This window comes from Stenella coeruleoalba (assembly GCF_951394435.1).
Source record: "Stenella coeruleoalba genome assembly, chromosome: 1".
NCBI classification, from domain to species: Eukaryota; Metazoa; Chordata; class Mammalia; order Artiodactyla; family Delphinidae; genus Stenella; species Stenella coeruleoalba.
In genome coordinates, this window is record NC_137169.1 from 148,361,578 (window position 1) to 148,378,367 (window position 16,790).

The following is a 16,790-nucleotide window of genomic DNA, read 5'->3' on the forward strand; positions in this document are numbered from 1 at the left end:
GAGTTCGAGTTCAGACACCGCCTAGATGGTCCGTCTCTCTCCTCGGCCGTCCACTCACAGTCCTCGGGCGTCGGCGCCGGTACGGAAACGGAAGTGACGTCAAAGGCAAGATGGAGAGGTCGTTCGCACGCACAGTTTGGCCTGTTTACTTCCGCCGGCCTAGACCCGGGGCAAGGAGATGTAGCACATGGGCTACCCTGTATGGAGTTCGTCGAGGATGTAACGACCCTGGGTAACACTGGGACAGGACTTAGAGGGTGAGAATGTGGGTCCCAGGGGTGGGACTTCTTTCGAGGCTGATGCTGTCAGCCATGACCCGCGCTGGGCGCTTTTGCATTTTGAAGTCGGGAGCGGTGAGGCTGATGGACGTCCCGGCGGGGAACCGCCGTGGCTTGTCTGACTACTACCCGCACCTGATGCCCAGTGTGGGATTTGGAAAATCGTCCTCGCGTGTTTACAGATGCCGCTCAGAGACCAAGCGGTACATAACCAGCCCTAGAGTGGCTGAGACCTTGGTGCGGATCCTACGGGGAAAACGAAAATCTTGCCAGCTATTCCTGGAATGCAATCCAGGTGAGACCCTCGTGGCTTCATTTTCTTGGATGTTCACTTTTGCAGACTGTGTAAAACATGGCCTCTTCCTTTAAGCAGGTTATATGGCCTCTGTTAATCATCACTCCACAAGATATTTCCGTAGCAGTTTGCACTTTACAAACTGTTTTGATAAAACATGCTCTTAGATTTCACCATCTTCCCAAAAGAACTTTTATCTTACCCTTTCGTGCATCTTCTATAGACCGCAGCAGGATGCCGGGAACACAAGATTTATAGACTTTCTGAAAAATAATTTTTTTAAGCACCATTTCCTATCATGGGGAGTCAGTTCTGTTTAGGTTTGGCAATATCTTTGATGATAAAGTATCCAGAGAGTCTATGAGTAAGTGGTAAGCTAGAGGCAACTATTTTGTTTGTTTGTTTGTTTTTTCTTGAGAGGTAGTGAAACATTGTAAGGAGCGCAGGTTTTGCGGTCTTTGACGGAATGGATTCAAAGCCAGGCAGCACCGCGTTCCAGTTGTGATGGTGGAGTCAAGTGACTGTATCTAATCCGCAGTTTCCTTATATGTAAATCAGGAGTGTAATATCCACTTTGGGAATGTTGTGAGAATTAAAATTATATCATACAGGTAAAACATCTAATTTCTTTGATATTGAAAAAGATTATGTTGTTTCTTTTGCAAATAAACTTTTCGTTCTGTTAATACATTAGGTCCTGGAATCCTGACACGAGCATTGCTTGAAAGTGGTGCCAAAGTGATTGCCCTTGAAAGTGACGAGACTTTTATTCCACAATTGAAGGTATATTTTTGTTTCTAAAAATAATTTATTGTTCAATCAGCTACCTTTGAGTGGTTTAGGGAAGTAAAATTAAGCACACTTTTTTTTTTTTTTTTTTTTGCGGTACGCGGGCCTCTCACTGCTGTGGCCTCTCCCGTTGCGGAGCACAGGCTCCGGACGCGCAGGCTCAGCGGCCATGGCTCACGGGCCCAGCCGCTCCGCGGCATGTGGGATCTTCCCGGACCGGGGCACGAACCTATGTCCCCTGCATTGGCAGGCGGACTCTCAACCACTGCGCCACCAGGGAAGCCCCACACAGTTTATTTTTAAACAATCACTTTTAGGGGCTATGCCGTATCTTGTTAGCCCCAGTGACTAGAACACAGTATCAATGATTGTTGAATGACTGAAAGATGGATTCAGAGACTTTTTTTCTGGTTCTAGCTCTGCTACAGATGGGTGATTGAACAAAATGTATAACTGGTATCTCTAGGCTTGTTTCCTCGTATTAGCAGGCTATGCTGTGCCTCTTCTTTCTTAGAAGGGGATAAGTGAGCTTAGAGTCTAATTGGAATGCTAAGATTAGGTTAACGGGACTGTGTTAACTCTGGACTTAGGGTTTCAGAGGCAAGAAAAGTTTGGTGTATTCAGAATAAATTGCATGGAGTAAAGGCATTATCCAAATGGATTTTTTAGTGAATTTGGCTTCATGTATAGCTGACAAGTTCACATAACAGTAAAGTGGAAATTCCTTGCATCATTGTCAGCCTCTTTTTTGTTCTCTTTCTCTTCTTCCCTCCTTTATAAATCTTTTGATTCAATTCAGGAAACTGTTCCTCCATGTGCCAGCTTCCTGAAACCATGTAAAATAGTGTTATCTGAAAGTGCAAGATGACAACAAAAAATGATGAAAATGTATACAAAATCCTGCTCTTTTAAATATAACTGTCACATTAGATGGTTGTTTTTCTACAACTGAAAAAATTCAGGGTTTTTGAATTCAGATTATTTAATTGATGTTAAATCTGCTGGAATTCCAAAAACATGAAGAGAAAAAGAACCCATAAAATTATTCAAAGATTCAAGATCATGAAATGTGATTTAGTAAACATAGCCATCTGTAATTTCAACCTGGAAATTAAAAACAAAATAGCTCTTATCTTGGTCTTTAAACGGGGGGTACTTCTGAAGATTAATCTACATGTTCACAAAATAATTAAGGTGGTATTAAAATGTCCTTCTGTTTACAGTTTGTTATCCTGTAACACAACGGTTGCTTTTCTATAAGATCAAGATAACAGTAGTCTCAATTTAAAAACAGTTGAATCAATGAAATAGAGTGACTAGGGACTAGAGAATTCCTCACAGTATTTCTTACAGGAATATCAGTCATAAAATGTTTCTGAAGCTGTTAATGTAAGTGCAAAATTTAAACGTCTAACTCCCTATTCCCCCCTCCCCACCAACAGTAACTTGAGCTCAGCCATTAGTACACGTTCTTTCACTCATTGTAAAGTGAAAAGCCATTCAAAGTTTTGTGTGAATTCATGTATATTTGCAAGAATAAAAGAGAAGTAATCATTTATATAGAACCTTTGCAGCCCTGAATCAGGGCCTTGAAGTGGTGCTCTTAGCAGACAGTGCTTCTAGCCACCCAAAGGCTCACAATTTTGCTCCTAAGAACTAAAATTATTTTCAAGGATAATGCTTGACTCTGGATTTTTATCTAAATTTAAAATCCCATGGACTTCCTTGGTGGTGCAGTGGATAAGAAACCACCTGCCAGTGCAGGGGACACACATTCAATTCCTGGTCCAGAAAGATCCCTACGCCGTGGAGCAACTAAGCCCATGCGCCACAATGGCTGAGCCCGCACTCTAGAGCCTGCGAGCCACAACTACTGAGCCCGTGTGCCTAGAGCCCATGCTCCGCAACAAGAGAAGCCACCACAATGAGAAGCCCGCGCACCACAACGAAGAGTAGCCCCTGCTTACTGCAACTAGAGAAAACCCACGCGTAGCAATGAAGACCCAACGCAGCCAAAAATTAATTAATTAATTAATTTAAAAAAAAATCCCTCTTCACCCCTACTCCATTTCCCTGATAAAATTCCTGGGACTTCACATTAACAATGTTTCAAGCAGGAACAGTTTGTTTTCCTATCTGGATGTGCTAGAGAGACACATGTTGCCAATTGTGTTCTGTAATAATGAATCATCACAGTATTGTAATCAACTATACTTCAATTTTTTAAAAAAGATAAAATATCTTAAAAAAAACTAAAATAATAAATCATGATATATCTCATTTGAATTGTGAAGACTATTGCTGCAGAAATATCTGTATGTGTTCAGATGAAGAGACATCAGCTTTTGTGGTAAACTGTGTCTTATTTCAGCACATTTATGTCTTCAGCCTGGACTTCAGTATTCAGGTCTATAACTTCCTACCTGCATCTCCACTTTAATCACCTAATAGGCATCTCAAAATTAACATGACCAAAAATATGTGGTTTCTACCTCCAGTCTGTTCCTTTCACTAGTTTTTTTCAAGGGTCCTCTTGAAAGTAATCATTAAAATTTAATAAATTTAGGAATAGAACCATACTTATAGGTTGAATTCAAACAGTTAAGAAAACTTAGGTTTTTTAACTCATAACTTTAAATTGCAAATTCATTAAAACCTTGATAAATACCAGTAGAATTTTCTGTGCATGAGAACCTCAGTGTGCACATCAAAACCTTGCTCTCTTCTATTTGGTTTTTCGTAACTTCGAATTAAGTTTGTAGGGTCTATAGTTAACACTTCCTCTCACTACTAAGTTCTCCAGCGCTACTGCCAGGTGAACACATCAGGGCAGTAAAAAGATTGAGGTATATTGGACACCTTCTAGTGTGCAGGGAGTTTTCCTTCTATAGTTGGCTCTGTCTTTACGAAAAGTAAATGAAAAATTAAGAGGAAAATGGAGAGTGACCTACACAGTGAGCTAAGTTCGTTTGGTGAAGGACTAACTAAACTGTTCTGGAAAAAAGGAATGCTCTCTTGCATCTATCTGCCTTTCACTTTAATATTTTTATTGTTATTTTCTGTTAAAACATCTTCCCATGACTAGCAGATGAATCACAGCTCTGAATAACAGAAACCATTTAGATAAAGTAAAGAAAGTAAAAGGATATGTAATAATTTGTTGGTTTCTATTTTGGGTGCTTTTTCTTGGTAATATTATATTCACTTTTCAGACATTAATTCATTTCTATTAACTGTTACATTTTAGGGTATGTTAGTAATGTTTTCTTTGCCTCTTTATTGAGGTAGCAATATTTTTTATAAGAATTACTTTTTGAAGTAGATCTTGGAATTGTTACAAGGTCTGCCTAACACTGAAATTTCTAAACATGTTCTCTCTGTCTCTCTTTAGTCCTTAGGGAAAAAGGTGAATGGAAGACTAGAAGTGGTCTACTGTGACTTCTTTAAACTGGATCCTAGAAGTCGTGGAATACTAACACCTCCCGTTATGACTTCAGATATGCTTTTTCAGTATTTGGGAATAGAAGCACAGCCTTGGTCAAAAGGTGATTTTTGTCATTCAGTAAAGCAAGTACCTTATAACTTGTCAGCTTCCTCTAGCAGTACACCAGATTTGTTGAGATGTGTGTACATGTTTATATTACACAGTTTATGGGTGGTTGCTCTTAAGTTGAATATGGCTTTTCCCTCACCTAGATACAATCAGCAGTTTTGTGGAAGCCAAGTTCCAGATCAAGGAAAGATGCTAAGGCCTAGTTTTGCTCGAAATAACCTTAAAGTAATATAGTTTGTTAACCTAATTTGACTCAGTAAAATATGGTCGTAGGAAAAAAGTGTTAAGAATTTATTTAAATATTTTTGCTTGTATTCTTAACAGGTGCACCTTTAAAAGCAATTGGGATCTTACCACCTAAAAATGAGAGAAGTGCACTTTGGAAACTTTTACATGACCTGTATTCCTGTACTTCTATATATAAATATGGACGACTAGAACTAAACTTGTTTATTAGTGAAAAGGAATGCCGGGTAGGTTATTAATAAGTACCTAATTTTTTGTTTTAAATGTTCTGCGATTTTTCTCAGAGTAGTCTTAATCTGTGTGATTTTAATTTGGGCTCATGATATTTGAGAGTACTAAGGTTGTTTTTAAATTTCTATAGAGCATTCTTTAGGTATTATTTTTTAAAAGGTTTTCTGTGTGATAAAATATATATAACATAAAGTTTACCATTTTAACTATTTTAAGTGTACAGTTCAGTGGCATTAAGTACATTCACATTGTGGTACAACTATTATTACCATCCATCTATTCTCAGAACTTTTTATCATTCCATACTGAAACTCTGTACCCATTAAACATTAATTCCCCATCTCCCCCCCCGCCCCTGTGCCCCTGGTAACCACTGTTTTATTTTCTGTTTCTATGAATTTGACTATTCTATATACCTCATGTAAATGGAATCATACAGTATTCCACTTTGTGTCTGGCTTATTTCACTTAGCATACTGTCTTTAGGGTTCATCCAAGTTGTAGCATGTGTCAGAATGTCATTCCTTGTTAAGGCTGAATAATATTCCATTATATAATTAGACACCACCCCACCACCTTTTGTTTATCCATTTCCGTCAATGGATATAATTGACATGTTGCACTGTATAAGTTTAAGGTATATAGTACAATGTTTTGACTTCCATACATCATGAAATGATTGCCATCATAAATGTGGTGAACATCCATCATCTCATATAGATACAAAATTAAAAAATATTTCTCCTTGTGATGAGAACTCTTAGGATTTACTCTCTAACGACTTTCATATGTAACATACCACAGTGTTAATTATGTAGTTGTACAGTACAAAACAGGACGTTTGTACCTTTTGACCACATTCATTCAGTTCCCTCTCCCCTCCACCCCTGCCTCTGGTAACCACAAATGTGATTTTTTTCTATGAGTTTGTTTTTTGAAATATAATTGACCTAAACATTGTGTTAGTTCCTGCTATACAACATGGTGATTTGATATGTCTGTATATTACAAAATGATGACATGTTTATATATTACCATCTGTCATCATACAAAGATATTATATTATTATTGACTATTTCCCACACTGTACATTTCATCCCCCTGATTCATTTATTTTGTAACTGGAAGATTGTGCCTCATAATCTCTGTCATCTGTTTCACTTATTCCCCCACCCCCTCATCTCTAGCAACCTTCTGTTGTCTCTATCTGTGACTGTTTCTGTTCTTATGTTTGTTCATTTGTTTTGTTTTTTAGATTCCACATATAAGTGAAATCATATTTATTTATCTTCCTTTGTCTGACTTATTTCGCGTAGCATAATACTCTCTAGATCTATCCATGTTGTCAAAAATGGCAAGATTTCATTCATTTTTATGGCTGAGTTATATGTGTGTGTATATATGTATATGTAAAACATATACATCTTCTTTATCCATTCATCTACCAGTGGACACTGAGGTTATATACCTTTCTCGGCTGTTGTGAATAATGCTGTAGTGAACATAGGGTTTTAGACTTTTTGTTCTTTGAAATCAAAGGGCTTCCTGAAGTCCTTGAGAGTTATGTTTCTTTGCTGCCCAGAATGCTTCATGTTACTAATCTTATAATCCAAGATAACTGGAAATGCTTATTTGTATATAAGAGAACTATGGGTTGAGATGGGGGGCGGCGGGAGATGAAAGCAAGAGATGAAAGGATGATTTACTTACCAAGATCCAAATAGTAAGTAAATAGTGACTGTCCCTGGAAGAGAGTAGGGGACTCAGAACCTTGAGGCTGTGTGCATACATGAAGGAATGAAAGGAAGAGAAATAGGAAATGCTTCGTCAGGTTTCATCTTGCTACTAGTAGAATGTTCTAATGTTTCTTTTACCATGGACCTTTTCACATTTGGTTTTCTCTCTCTGTAGTGCCCTTTCATTCAGTGAGGTACCTCTGATCCTCAAGTGTCAGCCTAAGTAATTCTTGACTCAAAATTTAATAGCCCAGCTAATGCACGTTTCTATCACACTTACCCTTCACCACAGTAATTATACACTTCTGTGTCACTTTTTGTTTAATGAGAATTTGCCCTGATAGGTGATATGGTTAAAGGAAATCAGTCTCAAATACATTATATTTTAAGTGTACATGATGATATATTTCAATATGAAAGTTTAAGAAGACTTTCTTTTCTTTGAAATGGTTAAGATTCTGCATTTAATTCTAATTTTCTTTCATTTCTAGATATCATTAAGGTATTAAGATCTGACATATGATTTTGACTGATTGGCTATAGCTATGTATAACATGTAACTTCTGTTTTCCTTTTTCTAGAAAATAATGGCAAATCCCCAAAATCCAAGCTTATATCAAGCATTAAGTGTGCTCTGTCAAATAGCTTGTGGGATTAAGCTCCTGCATACAGTGAGTAAAATCCTTCTAAATTTCAACAAAGAACTTCATGGTTTTTCAGAGGCTGTATTTCTGTGACCAGATTAATTTTATTGTTTTTCCAAGTGTTTAAGATAATAGAGCACTATTCTGATGTTTTTCTGTCACAAATATTTATATATTTCTCTCATTGTAAAACTAATATATTCTCAGTGTAAAAATGTGAGACATGTTAAAGAAAGAAAAGAATTTAAAAAATGATCACTACAGTGCTACCACCCAGAGGTCACTATTGTTGTTTGTGGCATAATTTTAGTCTTTTATTTTTCCTGTTTTTTCTTTTTTGTGTAGAGGAGATTATATTATTTTTTTATTTAATAGCTAATAGTTAATTATAAGATTTTTTTTCCCTTCTATCTAAACATTTTTCTTAAGTTTTTAAGACTATATAATAAGTTTTTATAAATTAAGTTTTTAATGATTATAATACCTCATTATAGAGCATTCCCCTTTTTAGTTTATTTCCTTAGGCAAGATCAGAGTTGTCTAATAGGAAGACAATGCAAGCCACATATGTAGTTTTACATTTTTTTTAGTCGCCAGGTTACGGAAAGTAAAAAAGAAACAGGTGAAATTAATTTTAATATTATGTTTTATTGAATCTTCTCAATTCAAAACATTATTTCAGTGTGTAATATTTTTAAATTAGTTATTACATAATTTACATTCTTTTTTGTGTACTAAAAATCCATTGTATATTTTACACTTACAACCAATTCAGACTGGACACATTTCACATGTTCAGTAGCCACATGAGACTAGTATCTACCATTTTGTGTGCGTGTGTGTGTGTGTGTGTGTGTGTGTCTGCCATTTTTAATAGAGGCCTAAAAGCATAAGAAAAAAACAATAAATACCATTTCTTTCATACCATAATTTACCCATTCTCTTTTTTTTATTTTAGTAGACTAGAGTATATATCAAATTGTTTTTATACAGAATATGTTTGTTTTTTGTTTTTTGTTTTTTTTGCGGTACGCGGGCCTCTCACTGTTGTGGCCTCTCCCGTTGCGGAGCACAGGCTCTGGACGCGCAGGCTTAGCAGCCATGACTCACAGGCCCAGCCGCTCCGCGGCATGTGGGATCTTCCCGGACCAGGGCACAAAACCATGTCCCCTGCATCGGCAGGCGGACTCTCAACCACTGCACCACCAGGGAAGCCCTATGTTTGTATATTTTATGAGCCCTTGTTCTTCCAAGGATATATTGGTTTAATTTTAAAAGAGTGTTTCCTCTATGTAGTCTCTTCATTGCTTTTGTCCAGGAACACATTAAGACCTTCAGTGCATACTTAGTTGTTAGAATGTTATCTCATTTGATTTTAGCTTTTGTTCCGATTCTGGTTTTTTTCCTCCAGAATGTATCAGGTTCTTAGGTTGGCTCTCTCTGTTCCTTGTCTTTCGTATCTGAAAGATACAGAAAAGATACATCCTTTTTCTGTATTCCCAGAAATCTTTTTCACATTTAGCCTTCATGGCACTGACCCTGCTTTCTGCCTATACTACATATTGTAATCTTGGTACTGTAGTTCTTGGTTTCCCTAAAATCCTTCTTAACCCCACTGATCTCCTCTCATTCTGTTGGCTTTTCATCTCAGTTCTCTCTTCCTGGCTTTTGGCTAGTTTCTTGATAGAAGGCCCTCTGAGGACCTCAGCTTTCAGGACAGTTTTCTTTTTCTGCAGTATTTGTTTTCAAAAGCCCTATATTGAGTTTTGCCATGTATTAACCTCCAGAAAGGAGAGGTCTTTCTAGACCCAGCATTTTTAACATTTGTGCATTATATATCTACTACTGGATGGTCTGTTGTTGAATCCAATTCCCAAGGTCTTGCAGGTCTTCCTCTCCTGTGGGTTTGGTAGATGGGAGTGAGGTCTTCTCTGTGCCCACTGCAGTGCCCTAAACTGCTGTGGATAGACCAAGTGTGGGGGGAAGCTGCAGTGCCTGCTGTCCACTTAGTGACATTCCTGGACCTGCTGGGAGTTTCACAGATGAGCAACAATTGCATTTTTCATTCTACGTCAGTTGCCACTGCAATTAGTAATAAATCATCGTTTCTGACCTTACATCCAATATTATAAGTTTTAGTCTTTTAAGTCTGTGTCAAATGCTGTTATTTTGGAATTTAATGTGTGTATATGTGTTTATACACACACACACACACAATAATTTTTCAGTTGGGTCATCTTTTAAAATTGCTTCACATACAAAATTGTATGTACAAAAGTTAGATACAAGAAAGCAATGATCCTTTTAAAAATTGACACAAGTTTCTTTGTCTATCTCCTTACATGTCCCAGCATATTCATATCAGTGGTTTTTCCACTAAGGTAGGGCAAAAACATCCCCGTAATTGATCTGATAGACCCTAAACTGATTGTGACTGTAATATGCTGGCTATTAAAAATAACTTTAGAATGTATTTGCATAATTATATTAAGGGCAACTCTCTTTTATCTAAGCAAGTAATAGAGTTACCAGTATTTGGCTAGACCTTTGACTCCCCTTTTCTTTATCCAAAAAAAATGAGAGAGAAGAGAAATGTATATGATTTAACTGTCACATGTTGTTTTTCTTACATTCAGTTAGACTGGAGACTTGGCTTTAATTCATTATGTTGTTTAGGCAAGACAATTTTAAAGGCAGTAATAATGTGGGGCACTTTGCACAAAGAGAACTGAAAGAAATGTTTTCTTTTTGTTTATCTTCACTCAAGGAGTCTTGCTTATCATTTGGCACATATACCGCAAATGGGCAGCTGGCAAAGCAAAAGCATAGGGTAAGAACGAATGAATACCTTTCCCTTTTTTCCTCTAATGTAACAGTCTTTGTTTTCTTTTGCATTATCTGGTATTCTGTATTTATTTAAATTTTTAATTTTAGAATATCTAGAAAAATTTTTAAACATATCTTATTGATTTTAATATATTCAAATTATTTTGGAAGGGAGTTATATTTTTCAGCTGTTTATACAATGAATGCTAGCATAGTAATAGACTTAAACACAGATTCTGACTTTTTTTTAATATATAAATTTATTTATTTATTTTTGGCTGCGTTGGGTCTTCTTTGCTGCATGCGGGCTTTCTCTAGTTGTGGTGAGTGGGGGCTACTCTTTGTTGCCGTGCGCGGGCTGCTCATTGCAGTGGCTTCTCTTGTTGCGGAGCACAGGCTCTAGGCGCACGGGCTTCAGCAGTTGTGGTGCATGGGCTTAGTTGCAGCCTGTGGGATCTTCCTGGACCAGGGCTCGAACCCATGTTCCCTGTATTGGCAGGTGGATTCTTAACCACTGCACCACCAGGGAAGCCCCTGACTTCTATTTTTAACTTTTGAAATGAAAATACCTCTCAAATTTGGAAAACACATGAATATTAAAATGTTTATTCATCTAATTTGATAAACTGAAAACAAGATTTTATACCTTATTAATAAATCATATATATAATGTTACTACTTATAATGGTTTATTTCACTAACAGGTACATCTTGTTTCTTACCCTAGGGGTTGGGCTTTAATTTTTGTTTATTTTTTCCCTTCATAAAGAACCAAAGAGATTATGTTATAGAGTGATCCTCCATTTAGATTATATAGGGCTACTTATAGTGAAGTTGTAATAAAGTAGCTGAAGTTTTAAAAACAATTTTCGGACTCAATTCAGAAGTTCCACTTCAGGATTAAATGCTAATGATTCCCTAATCTCAGCGTATTAGTTCAGTCTGACTTTCCCATTGCTTACTACTTTGGTTTTTTTCTCGCTCTTGCCGCTAAAGGAAAACTATCAATTTAGAAATATTCTGATTTTAGAATAATCAGTGATCATTGTGATTTTAGTTCTGTTTGACTATCCATAAACGTAACTTATGTAGCCTCACAAAACAGAATAGGGGTAATACATTTTGGCTTGATACCAGTAGGAATTTATCCAAATGACCCTGAAATTAATAACCCTGCATATAGGACACTTTCCCATTTTCTCAATGACAGTGTCAAAAGCTAAAACACTTTTTTGGCCGACATAAATGTATAAACTTTTAGGGATGAAAATGAAATAACCAAATGTTATGTTTTAAGAGAAAATTTTATTCAGATATTTCACGTCTGATGTCGGTGTGTTCATAATTGTTACAGAAGCGCTTTTAGATATTTAACAGTTTTTTAAAGCACATGATCTTCATTTCCATCCAAGTGGTTTGAGGTTTATACTTTTTTGAAGCCATGTTTTTGTGCTGTCACTGGAACTTTTTTCCTAAGCTACATATAACCATTTGTTGAACATCAGGAAAGTTGTTTTTTCCCTACTTATCAAGTAAACCTATATCTGTAACTCCAAATCTATTTACAAGATGCTGTTTAAAGTCACCTTCAAGGGACTTCCCTGGTGGCACAGTGGATAAGAATCCGCCTGCCAGTTCAGGGGACAGGGGTTCAAGCCCTGGTTCAGGAAGATCCCACATGCTGCAGAGCAACTAAGCCTGTGCGCCACAACTACTGAGCCTGCACTCCAGAGCCCGTGAGCCACAACTACTGTAAATAAATATATTTTAAAAAATAAATAAAAAATAAAGTCACCTTCAAAAGACTTGTTAACAACATATAATGCTATCAATTGTGAGGTTATTCCCCTCCCTAATTGATAGTTGCTAAATATGTTAAAATTTTATTGCCTTCCTTTTTTACTAATTTCTTCAGCTACAGGAATTCAAAACTAGAAACCAGAATTGATTGAAATTTTTTTTGGCCAACATGTCTTCCACAAACAGTATTTATGTTTAAATATGTATATACATAGGTATTTATTATAAAGTAAATAAGGGGTTACTAGCTAATACGTGAGCTTTCCTAAGAACTCAAACATAAAGCTCCCTCTGTTCTGAGGAATAATTTTAGAGGAAAAAACATCTTAATGTTACATCAAGTCACATACAGTTTTTATTTTAACCTGTATAATACTATATACTAAAGCAGGTTGGCAAACTTTTTGTGTAAAGGGCCAGAGAGTAAATATTTTATGCTTTGCAGGTCCCATATTCTTTGTGGGTTTGTTGTTGTTTGTTTGTTTTTTTAAGAATCCTTTATAAATGTAAAAACTGTTCTGAGCTCCATATTATACAGAAACAGGCAGGCCATGTACCATAGTTTGCTAACCCTATATTTTTTAAAAATCCAATTAAAAATTATAAGGCAATAATTTTTTTTTTTGCAGTACGCGGGCCTCTCACTGCTGTGGCCTCTCCCGTTGTGGAGCACAGGCTCCAGACGTGCAGGCTCAGCAGCCATGGCTCACGGGCCCAGCCGCTCCGCGGCATGTGGGATCTTCCCAGACTGGGGCATGAACCCCTGTCCCCTGCATCGGCAGGCGGACTCTCAACCACTGCGCCACCAGGGAAGCCCGGCAATAATTTTTTTTATGCTTAGGATCTGGTGTTAATGCCTCAAATACAGAAGAGACTCAGCATATGCTAGTGTCACGTTTAGGATTTCATTTTTCCCTGCTTATAAGTTAATAAGCTGTTACTGTTTCATGGGTGCTGGGCAAAGACACAGACTCCTGTGTCCTGTGGAATAATATGATATTGCGTAGTTGTGTGGTGTGCATGCAGTGGGTTTGCACTGCAGCTGAGGAACACAGAGCTGGGGGAATCCACCTCTCTTTAGCAAACATTAATGTCAGTCTATAGAGAGACATTATCTCATCCCCCAAGGTGACTCACTGCAAACAACCCTGAGGAATGGCCCAGGTTAAGAGCAGTTGGGGCCTTGCATTCTTGTCACATCCAAAAATAACCTATAGGGACACGCAGGGTGTATTGTGATTGCCTCTTCAAAAAGGTAGCTTGAATGCGTAAGTGAACAATGTCTGGCACTGGCAATATTTTATGACTAACACATTTTATTTTCCTTTCTCTGCAGGAATCATTAGAACAAAACCTGTGTTTTATTCAACTGACTCCTCATAGGAATTTATTTGCAGGAACCTTAACACCTTTTAATTACGATGTGTTTTTTCACATGTTAAGGCAGTGTTTTATGAAACGCAATGCCAAGCTAATAGACCATTTACAGTAAGTAAGAAAAATAAAAGCAAATATAAAAGTAGGAACTTAATGTGCGAATTGTACTTTCATGTTAGAGCTTTGTTTTTTATATTTTTTATATCTTCATTAACAGTGAGGTACCATGTTTTCACTCATCTATTTGTACAAAATACTTCATTCTCGCCGGTATACATTTTGAGGAAAATATATTTTCCACATAATCTCCTGAGCTTAATTTTTTTTCCCTTCTTTGAAAAAACAACCAGGGATGCCTACAATTTGTTTTATCTTTGTCAGGATTAATTTAACTACATGAAGAACTGGCTGCTTGCCCCGGCATTAGTGGCAGCATACCCACCATCCACCTCTTGTCATTGCCTGTCGTTAGTGGTTCTGTTTCCTAGGCAAAGTAGGCACAGATCATTATACCACCCTAGTCCTGCTCTGGATCAAATTCTATGTTTCTACCTAAAGCCTTATAAAAATTATACTGTTACTGCCTGCTTTGTATCTATATAATTTTTACGTAGGGCTGATGTGTACAGTTCTGGAAGTTATGCATTTTACCATGTACTCATCAGCCCATAGTCATTCAAAGTACTGTCAGAGGATGGGCAAAATAAATAATCATTTTAATTAATTTGATCATCATTTAATGTATAACTCTGAATGAGCTGCTGATTGAACAATATTTATGTAAAAATAAATGTTAAAAGTGGCAGTAGACCCATAAAAGTCATCTGTTTTTCATCTTATCAGGAGTGTAGGAAATTAAGGAATACACGTATGATAAACTGTGATTTAAAATGTTAAGAATTGCCTTGGAGAGCCTGTGGATTGAAAGGATGTTTACAGCTGTGACCAAGATTCCATTCACAGTCAAAAAGTATTGGAAATATTTTCCACCAAAATATTTTAGTACAGTTGTTTACTTGTTATTGTCAGAGGCTCACTGGTCGTTTCTTGCTAGGCTAAAAGAATAAGGCAGTTTTCTGCTTTATAATTTATTCACAGTAATTGTTACATAAAAATGTGAAAATTATTTCCTCTTCTGAAAACAAACAGTAGTTCCTGCTGTTTATTAAACTTTTACATGAACCTAAGTGTTCACTTATTAAACTTTTACATGAACCTAAATAGAGTTAAGAATATTTTTGCAAAGAGAATTAAAAGATGAAATGTAGACAGAAGAATTTTGTTTTTTTTTTTTTTTTTTTTTTTTTTTTGCGGTATGCGGGCCTCTCACTGTTGTGGCCTCTCCCGTTGTGGAGCACAGGCTCTGGACGCACAGGCTCAGCGGCCATGGCTTACGGGCCCAGCCACTCTGCAGCATGTGGGATCTTCCTGGACCGGGGCACAAACCCGTGTCCCCTGCATCGGCAGGCAGACTCCCAACCGCTGCGCCACCAGGGAAGCCCAGGCAAAAGAATTTTTAAGGGCAATGTTAAACTAGAATTTGCCTAAGAACTGATGAGAACATGTTAAAGCCTAAATCAGCTCTTTTCATTACAGGCAAGCCATGGAACTTTAGGAATAGACATAGTTAAAGCTATATATAATAGGCAGGCTATTAAACTGAATAAGATTAATTATATATAATAAGTTAGGCATTTTAAATTGGGCTTAGAAGCCACCTCTATCAATATTAACTGACAGTTGTTATGATAAAGAATTAAGCACATTTACTTTGTATTTATTTTGCAGTTCATTGAGTCCAATTGATGCAATGCATATATTGAAGCAAATTAAAAAAAATAAAGATGTGAAAGTAATAGATATGTACCCTGAAGACTTTCAGCACCTTTTTGAAACCATAGAGTGTTCCAAAGATGATAACTATAAGTGGCTATATGATGACTTCATGGAAGATGTAATCATATAGAGAAGTGGACTGATAAGACATTAACTGGAGCTGTTTATTTATTTGGAAATTATGGCACAAATGAAAAAGAACTGAGTTTGAAAAACTCACATCCTTTCAACAGAAGATAACTGTTCTTGTTTTGCACAGCTAGGCGGATCAATTCTTGTGCCATTGATACCATTACTGTATTGGATAAAATAATGGCTGCTATTTTATTCAAACTGAATAAAAGGAAAACTTCAGTTAATTGTGGATTTGATCAAATTGGATTTGTTTTGTTTTAAATTCCTATCTGCTATAAGCATACTGGTAGTTATAGGGTATTAGCAGATGAAATTTAGTTTTAGAAATTCTTTTGGCCAAATATCTTACATTATACTTAAATATTCCATTTTCACTGTCGATTTTTATATCCTCCTGGGGGAGCAGAAGAGTTTGTACGTAATTAAACTTGGAAAGTAAACTGATTTAGTGGGTTTTTTTACTTTTCAGTTTGTTGAAATGTATTATCAAGTACTGTACAATGAAATTATTTAAATTTTAATATGGTTTAAATTTTTTTAGAAATTAAAATATTTTAAGTAATAAGATTTTGTGCCTATCTGTTCAAACATAAAATTGACCCTAACTTATTCACTTTAAATTCCGTCACTTATAGTCAATATACTTTCAGTGAGTAATTCAGTCTGTGTTATTCAAAACTCTCATGCATTTTCATTCCATCAAGAAAGTTCATCTGAAGTTAGACCTTTACATGAACCTAAATGGAATTAAGAATATTTATTTTCTTAGCTCTTTGAAGAAGCTACTAGATTTTACCTGAGACATCTAATCTCTGTTAGATTTCTTTGCTGTTATAACACTTCATAATACCTAAGGCATATTATTAGTAACTCTTTGTAAGGCGTGTGTTTTTAATAACACTTAGCCAAACCAGTTCTTCCCAACGTCCCTACTGTTGTCCTTGGTTCACAGTTCAGTCCAGCTAGAAACTCTGAATCCTTGTTTGTTTGTTTTTTAATTTTTTTGGCTTTGTTGGGTCTTTGGTGCTGCGCGCGGGCTTTCTC

General features: G+C 36.5%; 1 protein-coding gene across 3 annotated transcripts; it reads left to right on the top strand.

Moving 5' to 3' along the window:
• The first annotated feature begins 117 nt into the window (after positions 1–117).
• Positions 118–16,252, top strand: TFB2M (transcription factor B2, mitochondrial). 3 transcript variants are annotated; one of them, XM_079929582.1, is made up of 9 exons: positions 129–257; positions 461–573; positions 1,268–1,356; positions 4,754–4,907; positions 5,240–5,388; positions 7,710–7,799; positions 10,540–10,602; positions 13,735–13,886; positions 15,564–16,252. In XM_079929582.1, exons 1-9 carry the CDS (start codon positions 202–204, stop codon positions 15,739–15,741), a joined length of 1,044 nt encoding a protein of 347 aa, XP_079785708.1. In that variant the 5' UTR covers positions 129–201; the 3' UTR covers positions 15,742–16,252. The 3 variants fall into 3 exon arrangements, with proteins under 3 accessions (XP_079785706.1, XP_079785707.1, XP_079785708.1); XM_079929580.1 differs by having other exon boundaries at positions 118–573; XM_079929581.1 differs by lacking the exon at positions 10,540–10,602 and having other exon boundaries at positions 118–573.
• Positions 16,253–16,790: the final 538 nt, after the last annotated feature.

Coding starts and splice junctions, on each gene's coding strand:
- TFB2M (XM_079929580.1), top strand. CDS start 264: ATGTGGGTCCCAGGGGTGGGACTTCTTTCGAGGCTGATGCTGTCAGCC. Junction 5,389..7,709: donor TTAGTGAAAAGGAATGCCGG/GTAGGTTATTAA, acceptor TCCTTTTTCTAG/AAAATAATGGCAAATCCCCA. Junction 7,800..10,539: donor GGATTAAGCTCCTGCATACA/GTGAGTAAAATC, acceptor TCTTCACTCAAG/GAGTCTTGCTTATCATTTGG.